This window comes from Oncorhynchus kisutch, linkage group LG17 (genome assembly GCF_002021735.2).
Source record: "Oncorhynchus kisutch isolate 150728-3 linkage group LG17, Okis_V2, whole genome shotgun sequence".
In the NCBI taxonomy this organism is placed as follows: Eukaryota; Metazoa; Chordata; class Actinopteri; order Salmoniformes; family Salmonidae; genus Oncorhynchus; species Oncorhynchus kisutch.
Genome location: NC_034190.2, coordinates 46,473,519 through 46,488,023, shown reverse-complemented (window position 1 = coordinate 46,488,023; position 14,505 = coordinate 46,473,519). Strand labels below are relative to the sequence as shown.

At 44.0% G+C, this 14,505-nt stretch overlaps 1 protein-coding gene across 2 annotated transcripts; it reads right to left on the bottom strand.

The window, feature by feature from the left end:
- Window positions 1-1,518: 1,518 nt before the first annotated feature.
- Window positions 1,519-5,920, bottom strand: adtrp1 (androgen dependent TFPI regulating protein 1). 2 transcript variants are annotated; one of them, XM_020505939.2, is made up of 6 exons: window positions 5,542-5,920; window positions 4,623-4,772; window positions 4,386-4,487; window positions 3,537-3,652; window positions 3,186-3,358; window positions 1,519-2,289 (listed from the first exon to the last, which is right to left on the bottom strand). In XM_020505939.2, exons 1-6 carry the CDS (start codon window positions 5,575-5,577, stop codon window positions 2,264-2,266), a joined length of 603 nt encoding a protein of 200 aa, XP_020361528.1. In that variant the 5' UTR covers window positions 5,578-5,920; the 3' UTR covers window positions 1,519-2,263. The 2 variants fall into 2 exon arrangements, with proteins under 2 accessions (XP_020361528.1, XP_020361527.1); XM_020505938.2 differs by lacking the exon at window positions 5,542-5,920 and adding an exon at window positions 5,029-5,498.
- Window positions 5,921-14,505: the final 8,585 nt, after the last annotated feature.

Genomic DNA, 14,505 nt, shown 5'->3' with positions numbered 1-14,505 from the left:
TGTGCCATTACACATCACCTCATTTAAAGTGTGACCAAATACCACTACTTTTCTGCTTAGTTGTACACTCTTTTGTACAGATATCTAATTGTGTAGGAGTCTTACAGTCTTACATAAAGAGGGTGATACATTGACCTCTGGGTGAGAGAATGCTGTTGAGAAGATTACCCTGGCCTGATGAGTGAGATCACAGCTGCCCAGGGATAGACACTAACTAAATTAACATCTATAAACAACTTATAGTCCCCACCGCTAGACACTTCATATAGACCTGTTTTGGTAGGTAAACAAAATGGTAATACCAGCTTAGTCACCTCGTGGTTAGTGTCCACCCTTAGATGGATGGGGAAATCAATCCCCGGTTGACTCATACCAAAGATTATCAAAATGATGCCCCATTAAGGCCCTGCGACACACTAGCGCCCTGTCCAGGTGGTAAACTTGTACATCAAGCTGCCTAGCGTTACATAAATAGGAACCTTTCCTATGGGCCAGTCTGGCTCAGAGAAGACTACTAAAAGCCATGTTCACATTGGCAGTTTGAAGTGACTCATCTTATTTATTTGTATATCCGATTTGAATCTGTTTTTCCTGCAGTCTGAACAGCTAAAAATCACATGGACTCTGATATTTCAAGCCACATTTCAAACCACCTTCGTAGGTGGTTTGAAATCAGATTCCTGGTCATGTGACTTGTCTGAAGGGTCAAATCTGATTTATTTGCCCTCAAGTGGTTTTTAGACTGTTATTTGGTATATCTTGTATCTTGCTAGCTACACGATTGACAGTTTTACAATAACATGTGGTAGCTAACTAGCTTGTTATTTGTTTGCAAACAAATTAGTGAATGTGCTAGAAAAGCTAAAACAGCTATGTAGCTCACTAGTTGACTGCTGTGGCTAGCCAAACAGGATTTATTTGGACATTTGGAGCATCTTATCCTTTAAAAGTGTTCTTACACTATGATTTTGAAAATTCTATGCAACTGGAAAACGTCAGGCATTGTTGTCTCCTTCGCTTGCTACATAACTTCTGAGGGATAGAAAGGATGTGCACCACCACCAATCAGCCTACAACACTGCGCAGACACCTGTCGTTACAACTAGCGTAGCCATGTCAGCAAATGACTGCTGTCTGAACACACAAATCCGATTTGGTCACTTGCAACTTGCTGTTTGGACAGTCAGTAGTCCAAAACAGATTTGAAAAACAAAACTGATGAGCATTAAGGCCTGCAGTGTGAACAAGGCTGTACTTACTTAAAACAAAATGGTAGTAGCTCCATTCTACCCTCCGATACCCTAGGAGTGGGGATATTTACCATAGACAAGGTTTACCCTGGTTGCCTGTAGAGGAGAAAATGTTGACCTGATGGCTCCATCACCTGGCTACAAATGGCAGTGATGGGCAAAGATTCCAGCGCGGTATAATATAATGAATCCTCACCTTGGTCATAAAGCAGATCAGATTGCAATGTGTTGAATATTTCACCTAATAAAAAGGGAGTGACATCAAATGTGTTATTTTTCAAATCTTTTAATTATCTTCATCTTATTTCTCTCCAAATTACATAAGAACTTTGTGTTCTAAAAGTGAGCATATACGCATGAATTCAAAGGGTAAGCTAGCAAGTGCACATAAGGGACTGTCCCTTTCACAACCCACAGTACAGTATCAAGTGAAACAGTATCATGATAAAGGAAATAGCATCACAAAATGAGAGAGATCACTAGAGTTGCATATGCTAAAGTATTATTCTACTGTCAGTGCAAGTCTACTTTACGGATGGTGAGAGAACAATTGGGTTAACACAACCAATAAGGATCAACTTAATATTAAGTTTTATATTGAGCTGTTATCTCACTGTGACAAGTAGCACAATATCCCCTTGTGGAGTAAATTAAGTCTAAGTATTGAATTTAATCTTAAAATAATTTGGCTTGACAATAGAAGCACATTATGCCCACTGCCTGAGATTTGCCTGAGCGATACAGAGCAGGCACAGGTTGCCTCTAACTGCTGATATAGGATCAGAATAATATACTTTTTTTCATCTTAATGGTTAAAATGAGGACTGAGTATAAGGTAATCTGATTCTAGATCTGTGGTTCGGGGCAACTTCTACCTCCAACAAGAGATCCACCAGTCTCTTCTGGTTGAGGTAATCAGTGCTGGGGATGCTGTGTCCTGTCTGTCTGTCCTCGTGTGATATCATCATATAGGCCTCTCTGGTCCCCTCTGTGGCACTCATGCCAGCACATGCTTACTTCTTCTTTTTCTTCTGAGGTCCTTTTAAAGAGAGCGAAAGAGAGTAGTAGTAGTTCATTAACAATTATTCAAAGGTTGGTTTGGAATTCTCAGTGTTTGAGTCTATCCTGCCCATGATATAGAAAACATACACATGCCCAGTACATTCATAAAAAGTGCCATTGTTTGTCGTTACTTAGCAACGCACTGCTACTACTTTGACAGATCCATCATCATCTGCCCTACCATGCAATTCATAAACTTGATCTCCACTGTAAAAAGCATCTAGACATTATCTCCAACATTTGTAGCATTGTTGCAATATTAAAAGTCGATCTCCATTGTATCCCATAATAAAGGACGAGTCGGGACAAGTCAGACAGGCAGCTTTTCTCAACCAGTCAAAATCATGAATCAGCATGATTTTTTATAGATACAAAGTAATGTCAATGAAAAAACAGGTCAAACAAAACGCAGCTAGTTTGCCCGTCTATACAACTTCAGCCTAAAGTGATGGTGTTAACTGTGTAGATGGCTAGCTAGCAAGGGGGAAAGACAGAGCAAATATTTTTTTGCCAACCTGCAAAGTTCTGGGTGGTTTTCCTTGACATGTCAGTCAATACGAATAACTAACGACTAGAGAACGCCTAAAATTGCACTTGACAACCAGTGTTAGTGAATGTAGCATCACGTTTAGTTGAAAAATGTATGGTTTGGGAAAGAATATTGCTTTTTAATGCTGGTAACCCATTTTATAAAAGTAATAACACACCCATAACCATGTCTTAACACCAAAGGTAAACTTCTCTGACAAACTGCCAAATCAAATTCATAAGCCTTGTGGCACTCTAGAAGAGAGACACTGCTACTTTAAAATGGTGGGGGCATCTAAACGGTGTGCGGTTATTCCCTGTCATAAAGTATGAGAGCGGTCCCACCTGCAGATCCCGCAGTGCTCCTCCAGATTTTGTGGTTGAGTTTCTCCCCCAGCAGGTAGAGGGGGGCCAGGGTGATGCAAGCCACCCCCAGGAATATAACCAGGCCCACGGGACTCAGGCGCTCCATGATGGGGTAGACCCAGATACCAGCCGCATGGTGCACCCACAGAACCCTATGATGGGGATGGAGGATTGTTCTAGGAGATTTTCTAAATGTTGTCAAAGTATCATAACATTCAGTCAAGGAAAGGAGAGGGGAGGAGTGAGCGAGACAAAGAAGACTTGAAGAAACGGAAAATGTTTAATCAAACCACAACAACTTAACAATATGATTGGTTGAATTCTGCTTACCATCCCAGATATACAGCAGAAAAGAAGGCCAGACCTAGGATGCCTCTCATCTTGCTGCCATATCGATGAGGCTGAATATACATCTGCAGCAGAGCCAGGGGCAGGATGATAGTGTGCTGCAAGCAGACGGAAAAGACATGCCAGTTGAAGAATGACATATAACAACCCTATCATCGTAGCCCCATGTGTAACAAATGTGTAGACCATTGCACGTGTTAATGCATTGTGGCCACATAAACAAGGGTATGACATGTTAGTGTTGGGCCAGAACAAAACCAATGCACCTCCTGGAACAGATTGAGAAACAACGAGATGAAATGGAGAAATGGAGAAAGAGGTCCGGCTATTGTGTAATCGTTGTTGTGAAACATCTACAGAGAGTGTATGCTAGACTGTTTTACAGCTCGCAACTGGTTAAAACCAGTTCTGACAAAGTATTCTACTGTCAACTTGTAAAACTGGCTAAGTATGTACTGTATAGGTGTAGTGGAGAAAGAGGCCAGAAAGAGTGAGAGGAGTGTCCATTATGCACTGACAGATTACTAATGTAGCTCTAAATTGGGCTCAGTTGGTTAAAATATTGGGAACACCAAATTGCTGTGTGACTGGCTACATAAATTAATTTACAATGCAACCATAATATAATGATCATAGGAGACAAAGCTATGTGAATCTGAGTATGATCCTATAAAAAAAATATCTTCCCTTGAATTTCTAGCAAGAAATTTCTAGCAAGAGCAATGTGATACAAAGCCAGGCTGAGCAGCACTGCCAATTGGATGAAGCCCCATCTTTAAATGAATACACTTTAGTACAAAGTCCAGCACGTGCAAATGATTGTGTGCTTACCAGAGCATGGTTCAGCCAGCTAGGAATAATGTCATCTAGAAACTTAGGATAGACCATCTCTCTGTCATAGTGATATATCGACCAGAAGGACAAGAACACAAACTGGGGAGAACAGAAGAGGAAATGGGTTATATTTTTGTCCAATACAAAGCAAGTTATCAGTAATAAAGGTAGCCTATGCGCGAACAGAAAATATAAATACATAACATGTAGAAAAAAGAAAAAAAAGGCACTTACTGTCCCAATAGGAAACGCCAAAATAGTGAAAATGGTATCTCTTAATTTCACTAGGAGGAGCGGTACACCACACTTCAAACTTTTGGATGGCAATATCAGGTGGATGATGTCAATCAAAACAACGAGTCCGAAGAATACGGTCTGCAAAACCTGTGGAATAATGATTCAGTGATGGTTAGGCCACTCTGAACACTATGGCTAGCTATACAAATAAAGCAGTGAATTAACCATTGTCTAACATGTCTTGAAGCCACAGGAAGATCAAAAGGGATGTAAATGCAGACGAGGATGTGGAACCGATTTCTAACATACGCTGTCGTTTTTTGCCTACTACTGTACATGTCCCATTCATTCCAATGACATTTCGTTTGCGTCGCCCTCGATGTCAACAACCAAGCACATTTACCAGATTGAGGAAAGTCAGATATTTCCAGCGGCCTCCAAATGTTTTGGCTCCTGGATGTATCTCTGTGCTTTTCAATGAGCAATTCGCCGATAACGTAAAGACATACCATGAAAATAATACTAAATGAATAAGGAGATATGATGCCCATGACATAGTCGTAGCCATTTTGACAGCTCCTGAGTCTCCGTATGGACGCAGTGTGCGCCTACGGACCTAATGTGAGTCAATGGCACATTCTAGAGGCCGAGTACAGTACTGCACAATGCTCATGAAACGATTCACAAAATACTCGATATTAAACTGATTATGGCAGAAGGCCGAGTATGTAATTATCCATGTAAACACCTTACTCTGCCTATTTTAGTAAACGCAAGGCATACGCCGATTAAAACACCTGGTTTTCTGAGCAATCGTTCTGCTTATTTTAGTAATCGCAAGGCATACGCCGATTAAAACACCTTGTTTTCTGAGCAATCGTTCGAATTATAAGGACTAAAGAGAAGGACGCACTACCCTCAATGCACATTCCACGCTCCAACCGCTCTTCATATTGGGGAAGCCGTTTCGGGTGCGATGTCAGGTAGCCAACAGGAGATTTCGTTAAAATTGCTAAATTACATTCAAAGGATTTACAAGCTACAGCAATACACTTCTGGAAAACATTTTAGCCATTTTTTAAAACGAGTGTTTCAACATAGTTGCATCAGAGCCTTCTGGCTAATATCATAGACTGGATCTAACGTTGTTTTACAGGGAAATAGGTCTATGTACTCGTTATGTTAGTTGAAGCTAACAGTATTTTTACAAAATTGTTTTCTAAAAGGGTTATATTTGGTTAGGCTATGCTATCTACAGTAGCAAGCTGGGATCTCATTGCTCAAGTTGGTCCATTGTTTTGAAAATAGCTAGTTAGCCACGCCCAGCTAACATGCGCTACATGACCAAAAGTATGTGGACTCCTGCTCGTCGAATTTCTCATTCCAAAGTCACGGACTTTGCTGCTATAACCAACATGGCTGCGGGGACTTGCTTCAATTCAGCCAGTTAGGCCGGGCACTGATGTTGGGCGATTAGGCTCGCAGTTGGCATTCCAATTCATACCAAAGGTGTTCGATAGGGTTCAAATCAAATCTAATTTATTTGTCACATACACATGGTTAGCAGATGTTAATGCGAGTGTAGCGAAATGCTTGTGCTTCTAGTTCCGACAATGCAGTAATAACCAACAAGTAATCTAACTAACAATTCCAAAACTACTGTCTTATACACAGTGTAAGGGGATAAAGAATATGTACATAAGGATATATGAATGAGTGATGGTACAGAGCAGCATAGGCAAGATACAGTAGATCAATCGAGTACAGTATATACATATGAGATGAGTATGTAAACAAAGTGGCATAGTTAAAGTGGCTAGTGATACATGTATTACATAAGGATGCAGTCGATGATATAGAGTACAGTATATAAGTATGCATATGAGATGAATAATGTAGGGTAAGTAACATTATATAAGGTAGCATTGTTTAAAGTGGCTAGTGATATATTTACATCATTTCCCATCAATTCCCATTATTAAAGTGGCTGGAGTTGAGTCAGTGTCAGTGTGTTGGCAGCAGCCACTCAATGTTAGTGGTGGCTGTTTAACAGTCTGATGGCCTTGAGATAGAAGCTGTTTTTCAGTCTCCCAGCTTTGATGCACCTGTACTGACCTCGCCTTCTGGATGATAGCGGGGTGAACAGGCAGTGGCTCGGGTAGTTGATGTCCTTGATGATCTTTATGGCCTTCCTGTAACATCGGGTGGTGTAGGTGTCCTGGAGGGCAGGTAGTTTGCCCCCGGTGATGCGTTGTGCAGACCTCACTACCCTCTGGAGAGCCTTACGGTTGAGGGCGGAGCAGTTGCCGTACCAGGCGGTGATACAGCCCGCCAGGATGCTCTCGATTGTGCATCTGTAGAAGTTTGTGAGTGCTTTTGGTGACAAGCCGAATTTCTTCAGCCTCCTGAGGTTGAAGAGGCGCTGCTGCGCCTTCTTCACGATGCTGTCTGTGTGAGTGGACCAATTCAGTTTGTCTGTGATGTGTATGCCGAGGAACTTAAAACTTGCTACCCTCTCCACTACTGTTCCATCGATGTGGATAGGGGGGTGTTCCCTCTGCTGTTTCCTGAAGTCCACAATCATCTCCTTAGTTTTGTTGACGTTGAGTGTGAGGTTATTTTCCTGACACCACACTCCGAGGGCCCTCACCTCCTCCCTGTAGGCCGTCTCGTCGTTGTTGGTAATCAAGCCTACCACTGTTGTGTCGTCCGCAAACTTGATGATTGAGTTGGAGGCATGCGTGGCCACACAGTCGTGGGTGAACAGGGAGTACAGGAGAGGGCTCAGAACGCACCCTTGTGGGGCCCCAGTGTTGAGGATCAGCGGGGAGGAGATGTTGTTGCCTACCCTCACCACCTGGGGGCGGCCCGTCAGGAAGTCCAGTACCCAGTTGCACAGGGCGGGGTCGAGACCCAGGGTCTCGAGCTTGATGACGAGCTTGGAGGGTACTATGGTGTTGAATGCCGAGCTGTAGTCGATGAACAGCATTCTCACATAGGTATTCCTCCTATCCAGATCCAGGCAGTGTGCAGTGTGGTTGAGATTGCATCGTCTGTGGACCTGTTTGGGCGGTAAGCAAATTGGAGTGGGTCTAGGGTGTCAGGTAGGGTGGAGGTGATATGGTCCTTGACTAGTCTCTCAAAGCACTTCATGATGACGGAAGTGAGTGCTACGGGGCGGTAGTCGTTTAGCTCAGTTACCTTAGCTTTCTTGGGAACAGGAACAATGGTGGCCCTCTTGAAGCATGTGGGAACAGCAGACTGGTATAGGGATTGATTGAATATGTCCGTAAACACACCGGCCAGCTGGTCTGCGCATGCTCTGAGGGCGCGGCTGGGGATGCCGTCTGGGCCTGCAGCCTTGCGAGGGTTAACACGTTTAAATGTCTTACTCACCTCGGCTGCAGTGAAGGAGAGACCGCATGTTTTCGTTGCAGGCCGTGTCAGGGGCACTGTATTGTCCTCAAAGCGGGCAAAAAAGTTATTTAGTCTGCCTGGGAGCAAGACATCCTGGTCCGTGACTGGGCTGGATTTCTTCCTGTAGTCCGTGATTGACTGTAGACCCTGCCACATACCTCTTGTGTCTGAGCCGTTGAATTGAGATTCTACTTTGTCTCTGTACTGACGCTTAGCTTGTTTGATAGCCTTGCGGAGGGAATAGCTGCACTGTTTGTATTCGGTCATGTTACCAGACACCTTGCCCTGATTAAAAGCAGTGGTTCGCGCTTTCAGTTTCACGCGAATGCTGCCATCAATCCACGGTTTCTGGTTAGGGAATGTTTTAATCGTTGCTATGGGAACGACATCTTCAACGCACGTTCTAATGAACTCGCACACCGAATCAGCGTATTTGTCAATATTGTTATCTGACGCAATACGAAACATATCCCAGTCCACGTGATGGAAGCAGTCTTGGAGTGTGGAGTCAGCTTGGTCGGACCAGCGTTGGACAGACCTCAGCGTGGGAGCCTCTTGTTTTAGTTTCTGTCTGTAGGCAGGGATCAACAAAATGGAGTCGTGGTCAGCTTTTCCGAAAGGGGGGCGGGGCAGGGCCTTATATGCATCGCGGAAGTTAGAGTAACAATGATCCAAGGTCTTTCCACCCCTGGTTGCGCAATCGATATGCTGATAAAATTTAGGGAGTCTTGTTTTCAGATTAGCCTTGTTAAAATCCCCAGCTACAATGAATGCAGCCTCCGGATAAATGGTTTCCAGTTTGCAAAGAGTTAAATAAAGTTCGTTCAGAGCCATCGATGTGTCTGCTTGGCGGGGGATATATACGGCTGTGATTATAATCGAAGAGATTTCTCTTGGTAGATAATGCGGTCTACATTTCATTGTGAGGAATTCTAAATCAGGTGAACAGAAGGATTTTAGTTCCTGTATGTTTCTTTCATCACACCATGTCTCGTTAGCCATAAGGCATACGCTCCCGCCCCTCTTCTTACCAGAAAGATGTTTGTTTCTGTCGGTGCGATGCGTGGAGAAACCCGTTGGCTGCACCGCCTCGGATAGCGTCTCTCCGGAGAGCCATGTTTCCGTGAAGCAATGGCAAGAAGAATGCTAGGGAGTGGTGCATGGTGTGCCCGTCTCCGGAGTCTGACCAGAAGACCGCCTCGTTTCCCTCTTTTTCTGAGTCGTTTTTTTGGGTCGCTGCATGGGATCCACTCCATTGTCCTGTTTGTAAGGCAGAACACAGGATCCGCGTCGCGAAAAACATATTCTTGGTCGTACTGATGGTGAGTTGACGCTGATCTTATATTCAGTAGTTCTTCTCGACTGTATGTAATGAAACCTAAGATGACCTGGGGTACTAATGTAAGAAATAACACGTAAAAAAACAAAAAACTGCATAGTTTCCTAGGAACGCGAAGCGAGGCGGCCATCTCTGTCGGCGCCGGTAGATAGGTCAGGGCTCTGTGCAGGCCAGTAAAGTTCTACACCGGCCTCGACAAACCATTTCTGTATGGACCTGGCTTGTACACGTGGGCATTGTCATGTTGAAACAGGAGCCACAAAGTTGGAAGCACAGAATCGTCTTGAATGTCATTTTATGCTGTAGCATTAAGATTTCCCATCACTGGAACTAAGGGACCTAGCATGAACCATGATAAACACCCCCAGACCATTATTCCTCCTCCACCTAACTTTACAGTTGGAACTGTGCATTCTGCCAGGTAGCGTTCTCCTGGTATCTGCCAAACCCACATTCATCCGTTGGACTGCCAGATGGTGAAGAGTGATTCATCACTCCAGAGAATGAATTCACACTGCTCCAGAATCCAATGTCGGCGATCTAAAGCTTGTGTGCGGCTGCTCGGCCATGGAAGCCCATTTCATGAAGCTCCCGACGAACAGTTCTTGTGCTGACATTGCTTCCAGAGGCAGTTTGGAACTTGGTAGTAAGTGTTGCAACCGAGGACAGACAATTTTTTCTCGCTTCAGCACTCGGCGGTCCCATTATGTGAGCTTGTGTCCTACCACTTCATGGCTAGCCGTTGTTGCACCTAGATGTTTCCACTTCACAATAACAGCACTTACAGTTGGCTAGGGCAGCTCTAGCAGGGCAGACATTTTACAAACTGACTTGTTGGAAAGTTGTCATCCTATGACAGTGCCATGTTGAAAGTCACAGCTCTTCAGTAAGGCCATTCTACTGCCAATGTTTGTCTATGGAAATTGCATGTCTTTGCGCTCAATTTTATACACCTGTCAGCAACAGGTGTGGCTGAAATAGCCGAAACCACTAATTTGAAGGGGTGTCCACATAAATACACTATATACAGTGCCTTTGCGAAAGTATTCGGCCCCCTTGAACTTTGCACGCCCAATTGTTCAGTTTTTGATTTGTTAAAAAAGTTTGAAATATCCAATAAATGTCATTCCACTACATGATTGTGTCCCACTTGTTGTTGATTCTTCACAAAAAAATACAGTTTTATATCTTTATGTTTGAAGCCTGAAATGTGGCAAAAGGTCGAAAAGTTCAAGGGGGCCGAATACTTTCGCAAGGCACTGTATATAACTGTGATGGTGAGAAATGTTTGGCTGTCTGAATTACAGCTGTACAGAACCTTCGGGCAGAATTCAACTTGGTTAAAGCTTCTCCAGTGTCCGTGAGTTATTTACTCTGAAAAATAAGAACAAAAAGTGGCATCAGACAACTGTTGATATTGGAGAAACACTACAAAAAATACATATGAAAGTGCATGGTAGCATTATTACATCCTCAGTCAAAAAAAGAAAGTAGGCCCATATGCACAGTATACAGTATAGGCTATGGACAGCACTGGGAGAAAAGTGACTGGTGATAGTAAATGATCATGAGTTGTTCCAGACTGCTGATGATCTCACAAATCAGTGTGTATGCACACCCTAACCAACTATTATATTCTAAGCTTGTCAAAATAATTTGTAAATATAGTACAATTTATATGGTATACTGAACAAAAATATGAACGCAACATGCAAGAATGTCTAACATTTTACTGAGTTACAGTTCATATGAGAAAAAGCAGTCAATTGAAATAAATTCATTAGGCCCTAATCTATGGATTTCGCATGACTGCAAATGCAGATATGCATGTGTTGGTCACAGATACCTTTAAAAGAGCCTCACAATGGGCCTCATGATCTCGTCACAGTATTTCTGTGCATTCAAATTGCGATCAATAAAATGCAATTATGTTTGTTGTCCGTAGCTTATGCCTACCCTTACCAAAACCCCATAGCCACCATTGGGCACTCTGTTCACAACATTGACATCAGCAAACCGCTCACCCACACGACACCAAAAACGTTGGCTGCGGCTGTGAGGCCGGTTGAACGTACTGCCAAATTCTCTAAAACGACGTTGGAGGTGGCTTATGGTAGAGAAATTAACATTACATTCACTGGCAACAGCTCTGGTGGGCATTCCTGCAGTTTCTGAAATATTTGATTTCAGCACAAGAAACATGGGACCAACACTTCACATGTTGCGTTTATATTCTTGTTCAGTATACATACCAACTGCCTTGGGAACATTGGTCCACTTGGTGGTATTGCAAGGATCTGTAAATAAAACAAGACAAAAAGTTAGATGTCAGAAAGTAAAAAAATTTTTTTTTACTAGTGTGCATCCAGATTGCGTCGTAATTGGCTGAAAGTGAGTCTGTTCAAATGTACTATACACTTGAGGACCAAAGTACTGATGGCTCTCATTGTCTCCGTCTAATCAGGAAAATGGGACACCGGGTATGTGGACTGGCCAATTAGTGAGCTTTACATTGAGTGAGATTGAATAGCTGGACTAGGGGTTGTTCCTGGATCGGGCCCATCTCTAAAGCCTTCTTCACACTGCAGAACTTAATGCTGAGTGACCAAATCAGATTTGTGTGTGCTCAGACAGCAGTCATTTGCTGACATGGCTACACTAGTTGTCATAGTAACAACGGGTGTGTGTGCAGTGGTGTAGGCTGATTGGTGTTGGTGCTCATGCTTCCTATCACTCAGAAGTTATGTTGCAAGCGAAGGTGACAAGAATGCCTGCCATGGACGATTACCAGTTGCTTTGAAAGTTACAAATCATAGTGTAAGAACACTTAAATAAGATGATCCAACTTTCAAAACAAGTCCTTTTTGGCTAGCCACAGCAGTCAACTAGCTTAGGGTTTCCCAAACTCTGCCCTGGGGCTCCTCCTGGGTGCACATTGTTTTGCTTGCCCTAGCACTACACAGCTGATTCAAACAACCAACTCATCACCAAGCTTTGAATATTTGATCACCTGTGTAATGTTTGACTGAAATATCACATTAATACACATTAGACATGGCAACATGTATAGAATTGCAAGAAGAAAAAATATCCACCAACAGGAGGGGTCTGAAGAGTTTATATCATGAACAGTGCTTGTGCCCATAGAAAGAGACGTTGCGCGGGACGTTCCCCAATGCTGGAAGGGGGACCTGAGTGAAATGGTTAGGGAACACCAGCTCTACAGCAACATGGGGAACATTGTAGCTGCTGTTTTGGTGTCTGGCCAGTAGATGGCAGGAGAGGGTTTGGTTTCAGGGTTTCCAAATCAAATCAAATCAAATCAAATTTATTTATATAGCCCTTCGTACATCAGCTGATATCTCAAAGTGCTGTACAGAAACCCAGCCTAAAACCCCAAACAGCAAGCAATGCAGGTGTAGAAGCACGGTGGCTAGGAAAAACTCCCTAGAAAGGCCAATACCTAGGAAGAAACCTAGAGAGGAACCAGGCTATGTGGGGTGGCCAGTCCTCTTCTGGCTGTGCCGGGTGGAGATTATAACAGAACATGGCCAAGATGTTCAAATGTTCATAAATGACCAGCATGGTCGAATAATAATAAGGCAGAACAGTTGAAACTGGAGCAGCAGCACAGTCAGGTGGAAGTTGAAACTGGAGCAGCAGCATGGCCAGGTGGACTGAGGACAGCAAGGAGTCATCATGTCAGGTAGTCCTGGGGCATGGTCCTAGGGCTCAGGTCAGTTGAAACTGGAACAGCAGCATGGCCAGGTGGACTGGGGACAGCAAGGAGTCATCATGTCAGGTAGTCCTGGGGCATGGTCCTAGGGCTCAGGTCCTCCGAGAGAGAGAAAGAAAGAGAGAAGGAGAGAATTAGAGAACGCACACTTAGATTCACACAGGACACCGAATAGGACAGGAGAAGTACTCCAGATATAACAAACTGACCCCAGCCCCCCGACACATAAACTACTGCAGCATAAATACTGGAGGCTGAGACAGGAGGGGTCAGGAGACACTGTGGCCCCATCCGAGGATATAACCCCACCCACTTTGCCAAAGCACAGCCCCCACACCACTAGAGGGATATCTTCAACCACCAACTTACCATCCTGAGACAAGGCTGAGTATAGCCCACAAAGATCTCCGCCACGGCACAACCCAAGGGGGGGGCGCCAACCCAGACAGGATGACCACAACAGTGAATCAACCCACTCAGGTGACGCACCCCCTCCAGGGACGGCATGAGAGAGCCCCAGCAAGCCAGTGACTCAGCCCCTGTAATAGGGTTAGAGGCAGAGAATCCCAGTGGAAAGAGGGGAACCGGCTAGGCAGAGACAGCAAGGGCGGTTCGTTGCTCCAGAGCCTTTCCGTTCACCTTCCCACTCCTGGGCCAGACTACACTCAATCATATGACCCACTGAAGAGATGAGTCTTCAGTAAAGACTTAAAGGTTGAGACCGAGTTTGCGTCTCTGACATGGATAGGCAGACCGTTCCATAAAAATGGAGCTCTATAGGAGAAAGCCCTGCCTCCAGCTGTTTGCTTAGAAATTCTAGGGACAATTAGGAGGCCTGCGTCTTGTGACCGTAGCGTACGTGTAGGTATGTACGGCAGGACCAAATCAGAGAGATAGGTAGGAGCAAGCCCATGTAATGCTTTGTAGGTTAGCAGTAAAACCTTGAAATCAGCCCTTGCTTTGACAGGAAGCCAGTATAGAGAGGCTAGCACTGGAGTAATATGATCAATTTTTTTGGTTCTAGTCAGGATTCTAGCAGCCGTATTTAGCACTAACTGAAGTTTATTTAGTGCTTTATCCGGGTAGCCGGAAAATAGAGCATTGCAGTAGTCTAACCTAGAAGTGACAAAAGCATGGATTAATTTTTCTGCATCATTTTTGGACAGAAAGTTTCTGATTTTTGCAATGTTACGTAGATGGAAAAAAGCTTCCAGCAACGAGTTGGGTGGGGAGGGATGTCAGGTTTCAGCTCCTTACCCCACATTGATAGCAAACATATGTCTACCGAGTCTAGCTTGTGATGGCTGGGGGATAAGTTGATCAGGCTTGGTTAATGTCCCCCTGAATCTCTGCGACGGATGTCTAGGACTCCCTCCCTGTTCTCCCTC

Coding starts and splice junctions, on each gene's coding strand:
- adtrp1 (XM_020505938.2), bottom strand. CDS start 5,193: ATGGCTACGACTATGTCATGGGCATCATATCTCCTTATTCATTTAGTA. Junction 4,773..5,028: donor ATCTGACTTTCCTCAATCTG/GTAAATGTGCTT, acceptor ATTATTCCACAG/GTTTTGCAGACCGTATTCTT. Junction 3,359..3,536: donor TCTGCTGTATATCTGGGATG/GTAAGCAGAATT, acceptor TCCCCATCATAG/GGTTCTGTGGGTGCACCATG.